This window comes from Lontra canadensis, unplaced genomic scaffold (genome assembly GCF_010015895.1).
Source record: "Lontra canadensis isolate GAN:19392208 unplaced genomic scaffold, GSC_riverotter_1.0 scaffold51, whole genome shotgun sequence".
In the NCBI taxonomy this organism is placed as follows: domain Eukaryota; kingdom Metazoa; phylum Chordata; class Mammalia; order Carnivora; family Mustelidae; genus Lontra; species Lontra canadensis.
The window spans coordinates 4,746,798-4,763,409 of record NW_022631045.1 but is presented as its reverse complement, the minus strand read 5'-3'; the positions used below and the strand labels follow the sequence as shown (position 1 = coordinate 4,763,409).

Genomic DNA, 16,612 nt, shown 5'->3' with positions numbered 1-16,612 from the left:
AAGGTGCTTCCAAATTCTGCTGATTCAAAATCACATGTCTTATTTACCCAGCTCTGTCGGGGCATTCAACACTCTACCCGGGAAAGGCACCAAACTGGTGAAGCTGTTTTGAACACCACAGGGCCGCCTGGTGGCTCAGCTGGTGAAGTGTCTTGACTCTTGATAGCGCAGGATTGTGAGCTCAAGCCCCGTGTGGAGGGGGAAGCCTCCTTAATGAATGAATGAACCATTTAAGACAGGAATCCTATGAAGCACTGCCTATCTTCTTCTTTTTAAGCAAACGCTGTTTAACCTCTCCCTGTTGGCTCAGGGTCACTATGATTGATGTACACCCATTATTGCTCAATCTGTTAGGAATAGTTCTAAGCCTGCTTTCCAGGTTCCCAGGCTCCTCCCTTCATCTTAGGCCACTGGTTGATACTTTCTTCATGTCCATGTGTCTGTTTCCTGTTCCTTGCCAACTCCTCTCATCTGCAGTGGGCTGACAAAACCAAATAATGGTATTTGGGAAGAACAGTTGTTAACTTGGGTTCAATGAGAATTCTGAGCAGAGTTTGTAAGACTTAAAGCACCGACTTTCAATGGAGGGACACTGAAGCTTTGTCACAATTTAGAGGAGTTATTTCAAATATATTTTATGTGACCCACCACGGAAGATGGTAAAGGTATACATACATAAATAACTTCAGCCTTCAGTTCTTTTTCACACTCATTTTTGGGTGACTAGCTCAATTTTCAACATTTTCATTAAAAGTATAAAAACTGGTTATCTCGGGACACCTGGGTGGCTCAGTGGGTTAAGCCTCTGCCTTCGGCTCAGGCCATGATCTCAGGGTCCTGGGATCAAGCCCCACATCAGGAACTCTGCTCAGCAGGGAGCATGTGTCTCCCCCACCCCCGCCCGCCTCTCTGCCTATCTGTGATCTCTGTCAAATAAATAAATAAAATCTTAAAAAAAAACAACTGGTTATCTCTCAGTGAATGGAATTATAGGTATATGCTATTTCTTCCTTATGGTTGTATTTATTTTCCATTTTTTGATAATTACATATTTTTGTAAGAAATCTACATTCTCTTTCATTTGAAAATCTTTACTAACTAGAACTGTCCAGTTGCATCAACAACTCTATACAAAAACTCTAAAAAACAGTGAAAATTCTGCAAGAAGGAAATGTGCCACTTCACTGACTTATTAGCATCAGCTAGAATCACTTATCATCACACATAAAGTGCCTTTCAAAGGTTAGCAGTCTTCCTCCCTGGTCCAGTGGGCTGTCTACCACCATTATGGACATGCCTGGCCAAAGAACAAGAGTGGCCAAACAGAAGCAGCTCTCCGACCGACAGGAAAACTTGTCAAGTGTGGATGACCAGATGCAAGTCTGACAAGCCAGCTGGACCACAGATTTCGGGGACTCCTCTCCTCAACCAGCCAGCCCTTCCCGTTCTTCCACATTCTGTGGTGCCTTTTCAGACACATCTTGGCTGACTGGCTGGGTGTGCACATGTGCATGTTGGTTTTTAAAACCACTGCACTTGGGGTGCCTGGGTGGCTCAGGTGGTTAAGCGACTGCCTTCGGCTCAGGTCATGATCCCAGAGTCCTGGGATCGAGACCTGCATTGGGCTCCCTGCTCAGTAGGGAATCTGGTCTCCCTCTGACCTTCCCCTTCTCGAGTTCTCTCTCTCAAATAAATAAGTAAAATCTTAAAAAAAAAAATAATAATATCACCGGACTTACTCAACTTAAGAAGTTTTGTACAGGGGGACCTGGGTGGCTCAGTCGTTAAGCATCTGCCTCGGCCTGGATCATAATCCCGGAGTCCTGGGATCAAGCCCCGCATCGGGCTCCCTGCTCAGCAGGGAGCCTGTTTCTCCCTCTGCCTGCTGCTCTGCCTGCTTGTGCTCTCTCTCTCTCTCTCTGTCAAATAAATAAATAAAACCTAACTTCCTTTAAAAAAAAAAAAATGTTGTGTATACTCGTTTTACTGGCACTTTCCTTCTTATCCCTGCTCTGGCCTTTCAGGGGATTGTCTCCTGCACAAACACTGCTGCCTTTACATCTATTCTTGTACCATCTTGCCATCTCCAAAACTGTGCTGCACTGCGAAGGGCATGGAAGAGTCTGAGCTCCAGCACTATGTACTACGTGACCCTTCAGAGTCTCGACCACTTTGTTGCCAAATGCCAGACAAATGGTTCAGTGCTACGTGAACATAAACATTATCATGAGTTTCCTTATTTTATTTTTCCTTCTCCTTACCTGTTAGCAAGCGTTCTTGCTAATGCTTTCCCCCTGACAATATACCTACCATTTTGCATCTGTTGATCCCGCAGCGTGTGAATTTCGGAAACATTAGTCACTGCAGTTTCTGCTCCTATTACAATTCTAAAACATGTGTTTTAGTTTTAGTGTCAGAGACCCCCTAAGCTAGAATCCTGCCTCCAAAATGAATGACTAGCTGGGTGATCTCCAGCTGTCACAGTACCTGATCACTCTAAATATTTTCTTGACTATAACATGGGAGTAATGCTATCAGAGGACTGGTAGGATTAAGTGAGATTATGTATATAAAGTACTTAGCTCAGGGCTTAATAATTGTTAAAGCCACTTTCTATTTCCCCTTACAAATGGTACACAAATTATTTGCATTACTCTAAATATGAGAAAGTGGAATTCAGGAAGGTTCAGATGAAAAAGCCATTTTTATGATGAGTGAGAGACAACAAATGGTCTCTAGGTGGTAGCCTTTCACGAAAATTTAAATGTGTGAGATAAACATACATACATACACACTCACATATATCACACATTTAAATTTTCGTGAAAGGCTACTACCTGTACACCATTTGTCTCTTACTAACATACATTTCATATATGTGATATATGTGTATATCTGTGTATATATATATCTGTATATATGACAGATTATTTACCAATACCTACAAACACCAGACTTAGATAGTACAAAACGAGATCTTATTATTTCCCTGATTACTAATGAAAGCATCTTTTCTGGCCGTTCCACTTTCCACTTCTGTGAACTAACTATTCGCATCCGTTGCCCATGTTTCTCTTGTCTTGTCTTTTGCTTATGAGGTTTAGTGTGTGTGTGTATTTTTGTTTCTATGACATTCTTTTAAGTAGTTAAGTTTTCACAATAAAAGCTCAAGCTATTCTGTGACTTCTAAATTATAGGAGGTTATGATAAACACCCCGACACAACCTGAATCTGGTTAACATTTAAGGAAGGTGGTACGCTGGGGCTGCAGTAGGAATACCTCAGTATCACAGGGCACAGCGCTAACTTACTTTCATCTAAAATCACTTACTCACAAACACCAGCACTAAAGCCCTCCAATGTGTATGTCATGTGCACTTGGAGGTAAAAATTTTTTATTCCCAAGTATTTTCATCAAAAGTTGGAAATTAAACTTGGGAACATGGTCTGCACATTATGCCTCAAAGTCATATTCAATGTGTATTAAGTAACTATTTCTTTGTGGAGTTCTTTATAAATTCTTATTCCATCATATGGATTGGAAATACCTTCTCCAATTCTATGGTCTACCTTCTCACTTTGCTTATAGTTATTTTTGTTATAGGTAAACTTTAATTTTAATATGGTCAAATATATTCACTTTACTTTTTTTTTTTAAGATTTTATTTTTTATTTATTTTTTTTTTATTTGACAGACAGAGATCACAAATAGGCAGAGAGGCAGGCAGAGAGAGGGGGGGAAGCAAGCTCCCTGCTGAGCAGAGAGCCCAATGCAGGGCTCGATCCCAGGACCCTGGGATCATGACCTGAGCCGAAGGCAGAGGCTTTAACTCACTGAGCCACCCAGATGCCCCAAATATATTCACTTTACTCTTATACTTAAGGTTTTCAGTGCCTTAAGAAATGCTTCCTACCTCAAAGTCTAAAGCTAGATTCCAAGACTTTCTTTAATCAAGTTGCAACTGATTTCTGTACAGCAGAAGAATGTCATTTTATGTCTGTCTATACAAATAACTAATTGTGTCAGCAATGTCTTTTCATCTCTGATTCTGAAAACACCTTGGCTATGCCAAGTTTCCAAATACATGTGCATCTGTTTCTGACCTTACCTGTTCCATTAGTCTACATTTATTTTTAACCATAAACTTACTATTTTTATAACAAGATAGAAAGTCCACATGGTAAAATATACGTAAAGAGGGTGAAGGAGGGAAAGGAAAGGAATTAAGTCCAACAATTTCGGAGAACTTAAATTCTAAAATGCCAGAGACTATAGTCCACAAATGTTAGTCCTTTTTTCTCTCTCTCTTTTTTTTTAAAGATTTATTTCTTCGAAAGAGAGCACATGTGCATGCACACGCCCAAGGGGGAGTAGGGGCAGAGAGAGAGAGAATTTCAAGCAGACTCTGCACTGAGAGTGGAGCCTGATGTGGGGCTTGATCTTACAACCCGGAGATCATGATGTGAGGTGAAACCAAGAGTCAAATGCATAACTGACTGAGGCACCCAGGGCACCCTCACAAATATTAGTTCTACTTAGAAAGAACTCTATGAGCAGATCCAAAACAACTGTATAAGAGAAATTAAAAAGGAGCCACAAATTACTAATGAGACAAAATAGTTGTAAATTGAATACTACACATAAGCACTGATGTCTGGCATATTGCTTATTTGTGTATAAAGGTACTGTGTTCCTATTACTGTCTTTCAAGCATCCGCCACCAGAAGCACATGTGCACACACACTCCACCACAGAAGAAACCATACTTAGGACACGACTTAGATAGGACTCATACAAATAGTAACAAAAAATGAATTCTTTTGAACTTTAGTGGCAAACTTCACAAATTATCAGAGAACTGGAGTTTCATTTTACTAATTCAGAAAAGTACACGCTCATGTATGGTATTTCCTACCCTTGTGAACTTGGAGCACATTTCCTCTGCTTCTTTTATCATATTTGCTCGAAGCATGTACTTCGCACATTTGGAGTTGATGAATCTATCGGCTGTGTCCAAAGACTGTGCTTCAGCCATCCACTTTGCAGCTTCTTTGAGATTACCCATGTGCTTTAAGAAACGAAAGTATTAAAGAAACCACAGTATTTATGATTAAAAAATTATGGGTGAATATAAATAGAAAAAGTCAATAAAGACAAACTAGAAATTTGGTACCATTTCTAACAAATTTATCTAGAACTCTTTGGATAAATTACAATTCACATGTACTAAGAGATGTATCAAGGGATTACCAAGGATTATACACTGTTTATACCACTACGTAACATAAAACGCCCGAGGATTATTAGAGTGTTAGAAACAGATTATCAGTGTACCCTAGAAGTTATTTTTATATTTTATATAGAAAAAACTCCAAGGGTTCTTAGAGTGTCAAATTCATCAAAAAACACAACTAAGATTTTACCTTGTAAATTTTTGCTTTCATATAGAATAATTCTATTAGAGTGGGAGTACTAGCAATTGCAGCATTGATATAATCCAAAGCCAAAGAATACTGCCCAAGTTTATCAAAGTGCTGTGCCAGGAAATACTGAACCCAGAGCAGTGTTGTTGGGGGTTCCTTCTCTCCATTCTCTGCAATCAGACAAATATAAAATTATTATAGAGAAGGCAAAGTAAAGCAAATCACATACTTTCTCCCTTAATGCATGATGAAATTAATAATTACTACAAAAGTAAGGGTAAAAACACAGAAAAATAACCAATTTCAAAAGAGAAAGGTAGGACTTTAAGCCGTAAAGTTCAAACAGTAGCAGCCAGGCAGAGAAACAAGATGCTGGTTTCATAGGCTTCTAACACCTACCTCACCCCAAAGAAACCATCCTGGGGAAAGAGGTAAATCGGTCTAACTCTATGAATTTTCTGGCTGAGAATGTAAGGCAGCAGACCAGGAAAAGTCAGGGGAAACAGCTGGGTTAAGAGAAGTCCCTAACTACCCCAAACAAACAAGACCTGCTAGGGCTTTGCATTTCCTAGGTCTCAACCCTACATCAGGGGAAGCCAAAGTTGAAGGTATGAAGAGACCTTCCTGACAAGGTGGAATGAACCCTACAATGTGACAGAAGCAGTGACAGTCAGCTGAGTTCTATCCTGTTCCCCATTCTGAACCTCGAGCTACAGAAGAGTAGATAAAGAAATACCAAGCTCTCCAAATGGATTTCAGCAGGGAAGACATACAGGTCTGAAATTAGGTAGAAAGAGGAGAGAGGAGAATTTACCCACACCACAGGAAAAAAAAAAGGCTTCCTAGACTAGCTAATCAAATGAAAGAACAATGTAAACACAAAAATTAGCATAAATTAAAACAAATAATAAATAAGGGAAAGAGACAAGCATTTACCTTATTCCTTTTATGTAAATCATATTTCAGGGGAACCAGATATTTGATGAGGGCAACTATTAAATGCAGGGGAAAAAATGATTCGAATGAAATAAGGGACTGAGGCTGTGGTCCTCAGGGGCTGCCAAAATCACCAGGTAAGAGGAACTTTTTAACTAGCAGATCAGGCTGACCGCATCTAAACCCGGATCCATCATCACATCACAAAGAGAAAACCAGAATGTCTTCTGGTTCCAGATGTGAGACAAAGCAACACATAAGTATTCACAAGAAACCTGGATTTAAGCAAGCCTGTAAATCTAACTCCAGGTTTATAGGAAATATGGAGAGCAAAATATATTAAATGATACCAGGAGAAAGCAATCGGCCAAATCTGGAACATGGAACATTCCATAAGACACATGACCTTTTAACAAATGGTGGGGATTTTTTTGTTTTTGTTTTTTTGTTTTTAATGGGAGGGGAGGTTACTGCTCAAGATTAAAAGACTATCAGAGACCTAACCAAATGTAAAGTGTAGACTTTTTTCGGAGCCAAATAAGTCAATTACACAGAGACATTTTTTGAGGTAACTGGGGAAACTTGCATATGGACTGGGTGTTCAATATTACGATACAAGCGTTAACTTGTGTGAGCTCGCACCCTGGCTGCATCTTCTGTGTAAGTGTTTTAAACCATTAGAGATGCGTGCTAAGGTACTGACAGGTAAAACAGGATGTCTGCTTTAAAAATACCCCAGAAGGGGCGCCTGGGTGGCTCAGTGGGTTAAAGCCTCCGCCTTCAGCTCAGGACATGATCTCAGGGTCCTGAGATCGAGCCCCGCATAGGCCTCTCTGCTCAGCGGGGAGCCTACTTCCCTTTCTCTCTCTCTCTCTGTCTGCCTCTTTGCCTGCTTGTGATCTCTGTCAAATAAATAAATAAAATCTTTAAAATAAAATAAAATAAAAATTAAAATACCCCAGAAAAGAGACACAAGATAACTTCAGATAGGACTGGCAAAATGTTGGCCACTGAGGCTGGGTGATAGGGACACAAGGGTTCATTCTCCCATCTACTTCTGTGTTGTTATTTCATTATGAAGTTTGTTTTAAACTAACAAAAACAAAAGGGCAATAACATGTAAAAGACACAGGAAGAACTCAGACTGAAGTTAGCATCCGCATGACTTGAAAGCATTCTAGAATGTTTTTTAAACTAAGATGACTTAATTTAAATCTGTCCTGATAAAGAGAGAAACAAAAGACTAAATCATACAGAATTTAAAGTAAAAAAAGAGTAGAAAGAACAGAGAAGTAGGAATTTGGGAAAAATAGGTTTCAATATAAACTAACTGTCCAGTCTTAGCAAGCCACTCACCTCTTAAGTCTGTTTACCCATGTTAAAACATAGTTAACTCCCATCTCACAAGATTATGGAAAATTTAAATTAAGTAAGACTGAAAGTGCTCTTCTAATTTCCTTCACAAATTCAAAAACTATTTAGTAAATAGGTATCAGGTAGCACATACATAAAATACAGGCTAGTTTTACTCTAAGTGATTAAAAATGGATTGAAGTGAGTAATCAAATTCCAATTCAATCTAATTTCAACTTACCATAAGGGCTAAAAAAGTCACACGTTTTAAGAGAGGTTTCATAATTCGTAACAAGCTCCTGGATTATAGAAATCTGTTAAAGAAACATAGTTTTAAAATTTAAAAATATTTTATTAATGGTATTCATATTTACAGTGGAGTACATTAGATTTGGAAACAATGTAGAGGTTATCTCAGGACTACATATTAACTAAACTACCAGGATGTCTGCTCCCCCTGCTTCCTCACTGTGAGGGGAAAGCAAGAAAAACACAGAAAATATACTGTTCTCTTTATTAATAGTCAGAAAATATACTGTTCTCTTTATTAATAGCAAAACAGAATCTCATTAATTTGTCATCTCAATAAGTAGGTTTGAGTTTTTAAAGGACAAATTATCAATAATTACTACAAAACCTTTTTTTTGGCTAATAGTTTATCTACCTTTTGCTTCTCACTGTTAGAGTGGGTAGTTGTAAACAATTATATATTCAGATTTTCTAAAGCTACTCATAACAAAAAAGACAAATGAAATGATCCAAATGACACAGTGATTCAATGGAAAAGGTTAAGTAAACTCCAAACTAGATATTTACACTCCCTTTACTTTCAGTGATCATTCTGATAAACAGATTTGCGTCTCAATGTCCCCCTCAAGTAGGACTGAAATACAATAAGCCGCGCTGGTAACGTGCTCTGCCCTGAAAGTGGCAAACAAAAAGTGACATGAATTAGAAGCCCAAGAGGAAAAAAAACAGCTTGTATATATAATTGGTTTTAAATGCCTATTGATGTTAACTGTTCAGAATGAGTTGGGAAATATAACTACCTTATTTGTGAATTTCAAAAGGGTAAGGGTTTAGGACTCCTGGTTAAGTGGCTGTCTTGGGCTCAGGTCCTGATCTCAGAGTCCCTGGATTAAGTCCCGTGTCCAGCTCCCACGCTGAGCAGAAGTCTGCTTCTCCCTCTGACCCTCTGCCCTCTTGAGCTCTGTCTCATTCACTCTGTCTCTCTCAAATAAATAAAATATTTTTTCGTTAAAAAAACAAAACAAAACAAAACAAAAAAACAAAGACGGGCGCCTGGGTGGCTCAGATCATGATCCCAGGGTCCTGGGATCGAGCCTCATGTTGGGCTCCTTCTTCAGCGGGGACCCTGCTTCTCCCCTGCCTGCTGCTTCCTCTGCTTGTGTTTGCTCTCTTTCTCGCTCTCTTGCTTGCTCTGTGTCAAAAAATAAATAAAATCTTTTAAAAGAATAAAAATTTAAAAAATTAAAAAATAAAGAGTAGGGGTGCCTGGGTGGCTCAGTCATTAAACGTCTGCCTTTTGTTCAGGTCACGATGCCAGGGTCCTAGAATCAAGCCCCACATTAGGCTCCCTGCTCAGTGGGAAGCCTGCTTCTCCCTCTCCCACTCCCCCTGCTTATATTCCCTCTCTCTCTTTTCTGTCAAATAAATAAAAATCTTTAAAAAAAAAAAAAGAGTAAAGATTTAAAAGTGAAGGAAATCCATTAAAACTTTTAATAGTATCTGACCAACACGGTATTATTTTAATAGTGATAATTTTTTTAAGTTTTCTAGTTAAAACATGGGATGCCACTAATACTACCAGACAAAAAGAACATAGCAGACAGGAACAACAGTAAGAAGCCAGTAACCGTTACAAGTGCTTTACATGTATTAAAATAATAATTATACTGATAGTCAACCCCCTACATGGCACTATTTTAGGTACTTTACTTGTATTAACTCACTTATCCTCAAAAGAACCCTATGAGGTGTGCACTATTACTAACTTGATCTGACAGGTGAAAGGAAAATAAAAATAAGCTGAAAGTATACCATGGTGAAGCACGGAGTTGTTTAACCCAAGGAACAAGGCTCCAGAAAGTAGTTTCTAACTACTTGGTGTATCAATGAGTGGATGAGACATGGCACATTTAGTACTAATGGACAATTCTCCTGGATTCACAGGGATACATTAAGACTAGAGACTAAGAGCAGGACAGGAAACTTTCCCTGATCAGGTTTAGTGCACAAAACATCAAGTGGTTCCCATTAAAACAGCCAGAGCATGGAAAATGGAAAATGATCTCTGTTCTGCAAGTAATATGACCTTACCTATAAAACCCCTAATAATTTCTGGGGTACCTGGGTGGCTCAGTTAAGTGTCCAACTCTCGGTCTCTGCTCAGGTCAAAACCTCAGGGTCCTGGGATCAAGGCACAGAGTCCTGAGTGTGGAACCTGCTTAAGAGTCTCTCTCTCTCTCTGCCCCTCCCCTACCTCAAAAAAACCCAACCAAACAAAAAAACCCTAAGAATTCCAAAAATAACAAAACTATTAAAACCAAAAAAATGAATTCAGCAAAGTAAAAGGATACAAGGTCAACACACAAAAACTAGTTGTATTTCTATATGGAACAATGAACAACCTAAAAAAAACAAAACAAAACTACAAAAACGATTCAATTTACAATAGCATCAAAAAGAATAAAATACTTAGGAATTCAACCAAGGAAGTGAAAGACTTGTATAATGAAAACTACAAACTATGACTGAAAGAAGTCACAAATAAATGGAAATGCATCACATGTTCATGGACTGGAACATTTAATATTATTAAAATGTCAATTCTTGTCAACTATACTTCAGTAAAAACATTTTCTAATGTTAATACTACCCAAAGAGATGTACACATTCAATGTGATCACTATCAAAATTCCAATAAGGTTTCTTGTGTGTGTGTTTTTTGTTTTGTTTTGTTTTTTGGGGTTTTGTTTTGTTTTTCAGAAATAGAAAAGCACATCCTTAAATTCAGATGGACCCTCAAGGGTCCAAAATAGCCAGAATAATTTGTAAAAGAACAAAACTAGAGGACTCACGCCCCAGATCTCAAAACCTACTACAGTAAGTTATAGTACAATAATCAAAACAGTGTGATAATGGCATAAAGACTGACATAGGGATTACTGGGGTATAATAAAGAGCCCAGAAATAAACCCTCACATATATGGTCAGATGATTTTTGACACAGGTGCCACTCAATGGGGAATGGACAGTTTTTTCCCAGATGGTGCTGGGAAAACTGGATATCCATATGCAACAGAAGGAAGCTGGACTCTTACATAATACCACATATAAAAATTAACTCAAAATGGATCAAGAACCTAAAGGAAGGACCTAAAACAATAACACTCTTAGAGAAAACATAGGACAGAAGCTTGATGACATTGGATACAATGATTTCTTAAGAGACAACACCAAAGGCATGTTACAAAAGAAATAAAAGACACATTGGACTTATTGAAAATTTAAAATTTTGTGCATCAAAAGGCATTATACAGAGTAAAAGAGAAAAGAAACCCACAGAATGGGAGAAAACATGTGCAAATTAGATAAGGGACTAATATCCAGAATATACAGAGAACTCCTAAAACCCAGGAACAAAGACACAGCAGACTTCAAAAATGGGCAACTGTACTTGAATAGAATTTCTCCAAAGCAGAGGTAAGAATGGCCAATCAGCATGTGAAAAGATGTCCCCCACCACTAATCATCATGAAAATGCAAACCAAAACTAAAATGAGATACCACCTCACACGGAGGAACATGGCTACTATCAAAAAACCAGAAAACAATTTTCATGGGAACACAAAATGGTACAGCCACTCTGGAAAACAGTATGGTTAGTTCCTCAAAAAACTATAAACAGAATCACCAAATGATCCAGCAATTCCACTTCCGGGTGTACACCCAAAAGAAGTGGAAGCAGAGTCTTGAAGAGATATTTGTACACTTGCATGCACAGCAACACTAGTCACAACAGCCAGAATGTGAAAGCAACCTAAATGTCCACCGATGGATGAAGGGATCAACAGTACGTGGTCTATACACACAATGCAGTATTATTCAGCCTTAAGAGGGAAGGCAATTCTGCAATACACCGCAACACGGATGAGCCTAGAGCACATTGTGCCACATGAAATAAGCCAGTGACAAAAAGACAAATGCCAGGATTCCACCTGTATGAGGTATTCAGGGTACTAAAAATCATAGCAACAAGAAGTATAACGATGGCTTCCAGGGGCTGAGAGAAGGGGAAAATGGGAAGTTATTTAGTGAGTATACAGTTTTAGTTCTAGAAGATGAAGAGAGTTCTGGGGATAGATGGTGGGGATGGCTGCATAATAATGTGAATGTATTCAATATCAATGAACTGTGCACTTAAAATAATAAGGTAGTTAGCTTTATGGTACCTGTATTTTACCACAATAAAAAAACAAACCAAACCTGTGGTTCTTAGAGTGTGCTCCACAGACTATCAACATCATTCATGTGAACATTAGCATCACCTGGTAATTTGTTAGAGATACAAATTTTGGCACCAGACCCCAGATTTACAGAATCACATTCTGGGCTCAGCAATCTCTTTTTAGCAAGGCTTCCTGTTAATTCTGATACACACTAAAGATTGCAAACTGATATAAATGTTACCCCCAAATCCCTACCAATTATTGTTGTAAGACAAAATTGAAGGTAACAGACATTTTTAACCCACATGACCAATCCCACCCCATCAATGTCACTTAGAATATCTGTAACTTTGAAAGTTTCCGGGCTTAGAATTCAGTATTCAAGTTTAATTTACGGAGGCAATTTTTTTTTTTTTTTCCTTCATGAACTTACAATGCCATCTACTGGTAGTCACAAAAACTGCAGCTAGAACAGATTTTATGTAAAGGTGTATCTGAATTTCTAGGGTAAAAATTACTTATTTCAATAATTTAAAATACACAATAAAATATATACCGATGTTACACATAATTCTTCATAAAGGAATCTAAAAATGCTGAATGAAACAGATTTCCAGCTTCAGGACTCACAATAAAATCTGAGTAAAGAAAAAGAATCAAGATAATGGAAAGTCCACATGAAATCTCCTAAGTAAAAAGTATGGAGAACACCAGCAATCCTACTTCATTAGGCATACTTCTTTAATCTAAAAAATTTGCATTTTAATCACTAACTTAGTAATTAAGTAGACAATTATTTTTCCAAATTTGTCTTTAGACTAAGAATTTTATTCAGATATAAGGACCCATTTCATTTCAAGTTTACTTATCCTTTATATCTCAATGAGAAAGTAAACTAAACTCCTTTATATAAAACTTAATATGTAACGGATATTTTTCTTGAAAATGTTTTGTCACTGCCATTTAAAATCAAGAAATCCAATCCACTTGAGTTTGTTATCTAAGATCACAATTAAAAACTTAAAGCCTCAAACCAGACATTTTAAATTACAAGACCAAAATTTTTTATGAGCAGAAAAATTTCAAAGTTCAATCACCTTCTCTTGATTTAAATATCTGATCAGGATTGAAGCAGCTTTATTTTTGCTAGCAAATACTGTGACTACTATAATTTCCTAAAATATGGCCCTTGACCTGCCTTTTTTATGTGTGTTAAAAGAATTACTAACCCTAAAAAAAAAAAAAAATTACTAACCTTAAAGACAAAGTTCTGTAATGCCATATCCAAAACACAATTTTGCACAATACAGATTTTTTTATATACACATACAAATCATGTGTCTAAAATAGTTACTGCAACACAAAAGCTACAGAAGTTTTTTGGATTTTACCCGAATTAAAAAACTAAGCACAATAGCTTATCTACAAGGACCAAAACTGCTAGATTAATTTCCAATAAATGTGTGATTGGTAGTAACAATTTTGGTTTCTCTAGCCCCAGAGATAAGTTGTCCAAGAACTACAACATTAAAATTAAGTAATTTCCTACAGAGATGAGGTGTGAGGATGGGGTGGTAAAAGAAAGACCAGCTCTTGAACATCTTCTTTGAATCAATAAGCACTTTACAAATTTTATCATTTAATTAAAACGCATATCAACCTTCAAGTATTGTTTTTTCTCAACTTTAAGATCCAGAAACAGACTCAGATAAGTGCTTGGGCCAAGAGTGATGGAATTAGCATTCTAAACCAGGCCTGATTCCAAAACAATGCTCTCTTCCCTAAACCAGTATTTCCCAAAGTGTGGTGCACATGGTAGAATACAAGATGATTATAATTAATTCAACAACTGTAATTTAAGTTTTATTTTTACTTTCTCTGTGTTATAAAAAATATATTAGCACAAACCCATGGTATTATGAAAAACAAAAAAGCAATCAAATTTAATGAAAAATATGAAGTAAATAAGTAACACTACCAGTATTACCCTGATTTGGCAAAAATCATGAGGGACATTAATAAATGCATGTCAGCAGACATTATACTATACTGTGATGTCTTCCCACATAGGAAAAGCACTTGCTTTATTTTCCTCTCCCCAGATTTAAAACTCTTTTTAAACAAACAAAAAACTCATTCATGCACATAACTGTAATTATCATTAACTGCTGATCAGAATGTCTCAAAAATATTGGCTGGGGAGTTCTCGGATACTGTTGCCACTGCAAATAATGCCTTTTGGAATTTTTGAAGATAGGGATTGCTGGGATGCCTGGGAGCTCAGTCAGTTAAGGGTCTTCCTTCAGCTCAGGTCATGATCCTAGGGTCTTGGGACCAAGTCCTGCATCTGGCTCCCTGCTTAGCATGGAGCCTGTTTCTCCCTCTCCCTCTGCCCCTCCCCACTGCTTGTGCTCTCTCTTTCTCTGACAAATAAGTAAATAAAATCTTAAGTTAAAAAAAAAAAAGATAGGGATTGTTGACTCCCTTTTTTTTCTTTTAGTGAGAAATCTGTCATTCTCACAAAGACACATATATTCTTAATGTAGCTCTTCCATTACTTATAGCATCTAAGGAAAAAATTCCTTCATATTGCCCTGATACAAATCAAACTTGCTTTCCTTAGTAATTATGCCCCAAATCACCTTCTAAAAATCTTCCACTTTTCCAAAAGTAAATATGAAATAAAGTGTTTTAATTTAGAATTTTACTGAACCATAACTCTAAAAGCCATTATTATACTGATGACAGAATCCAATTATTTTTATAATGCTATCCAGCTTCATTTTTTTCTAATTTCCCTTCCCAGCTGAAGTTAGACGATAGATGTTAACTCAATTTTACACCTGCCTGAGTTACTTAAGAATAAAGAAAGAACCACAGATACCTTATAGATAATGTACTCCAGGATTAAAATCCAGTATACCCACCACCCCTATCAATAATTACAGGTATTTCCCAGCCAATTCACGACTTCTCATAAAAATCTTCCAGTGAAGTTCATGAGGATTCTTTTTTCACTGAACGAGAGGCCCTGTTTTCTCTCTGTGCCCACTGTCTCCAGTTTCTAAAGGGTACACATTGCCCCATAAATTATTTAAATGAGTAAGGATCTTGGGATATTTTCATAGTATGGGTGGATTTAAGACAAGAAAGACGGGTCTTCTGGGAAACAGCCTACTTTCCCTTCCTGTGTATGGATACGCATATAGCTTTGGTTGAGAGCTCTGATGCCTCATCCAGTCAGAGTCTTATCAAGTCCTCACTTTCCATGCTGTTTGAAGTGACTGAGATTCAGCGCCTCCAGGCACTGACGTCCAGCTTCAGTGGAATCAAACACACTTATCATAACCTATACAAACCTTAATGATGATTCACTGTCTTCTCTCAAGAGTCTGACATAGTGAATGGCTAGATAAGAAAATGAGAGAAAACTTTCCATTATAGGTGAAAAGGAAGTCCAAAATTAATTTGAACTTCCTCGTCATCGTTTTGGCTCCTGTAGGACACTAAAAACACACAGAATTATCCAGACTATTTAGCCTTGACAGTTGAACTAAAATTAAATAATAACTGATTGCATTAATTAACTTTTTCTGAAAATACAGATTTTTACTGTTAGAGAAAATCCTTTTTTTTTTCAGTCATTAAATCAGCTAGGTAAAAGACAAAAGTATAGAACACTAAGAACATGTGAGGAAAAAGACACTGGAAAAAGGCAAGCAAAATAAACTTAAAAAAGCAGAAGTAAGGACATAAAGAAGATGAGAGTGAAAATTAACAAAGTAGAAAAGGGTCAACAAACCCAACTTGGCCCTCTGAAAAGATCAACAAAATTGGCAAATCTTTAGCAGACTGACAAGGAAAAAAAAAAAAAAGAGACTCAAGTTATTAAAACTGAAAATGAAAGAGGGGACATTACTACCAACATAATAGAAATAAAATGATGATAAAAGAATAGGAGGAACAACTAACTGTATGCCAATACTGGATAACTGAGAGGAAAACTGACAAATTTCTAGAAAGACAAATTTCAGAAACCAAGTCAGGAAGAAGTAGAAAATATGACTAAACCAATAACAAGTAAAGAATTCTAATAAGTAATCAAAAACTACCCAAAAAGGAGAGTCAAGGCCCAGATGACTTCACTGGTAAATTCTGCCAAATATTTAATAATACCACCAATTTTTCACAAACTTTTCAAAAAGAAGAAGAGAACACTTCCTAACTCATTATAAGGCCTTTATTTCCCTGATATCAAAAATAGACAAAAACCTCACAAGAAAACTACAGATCAGCACCTCTATAGAATAGGTTAAAAAAAAAAAAAAAAAAAAAAATCCTCAACAAAATACTAGCAAATTGAACCCAGCAATATATATAAAAAGAATTACAGACCAAGAGCAAGTGGGTTTTATCCCACAATACAA

The 16,612-nt window shown here is 37.1% G+C and overlaps 1 protein-coding gene across 4 annotated transcripts in view; it reads right to left on the bottom strand.

The window, feature by feature from the left end:
• Window positions 1-16,612, bottom strand: part of NAA16 (N-alpha-acetyltransferase 16, NatA auxiliary subunit) — a 64,269-nt gene that overhangs the window by 15,226 nt on the left and 32,431 nt on the right. For all 4 annotated transcript variants that reach the window (XM_032873937.1, XM_032873938.1, XM_032873939.1 and 1 more), the window contains 3 exons: window positions 7,955-8,027; window positions 5,425-5,594; window positions 4,917-5,069 (listed from right to left, as the gene is read on the bottom strand). In XM_032873937.1, the coding sequence (XP_032729828.1) occupies window positions 4,917-5,069; window positions 5,425-5,594; window positions 7,955-8,027 (396 nt within the window). The remainder of the gene's footprint in view (window positions 1-4,916; window positions 5,070-5,424; window positions 5,595-7,954; window positions 8,028-16,612) is intronic.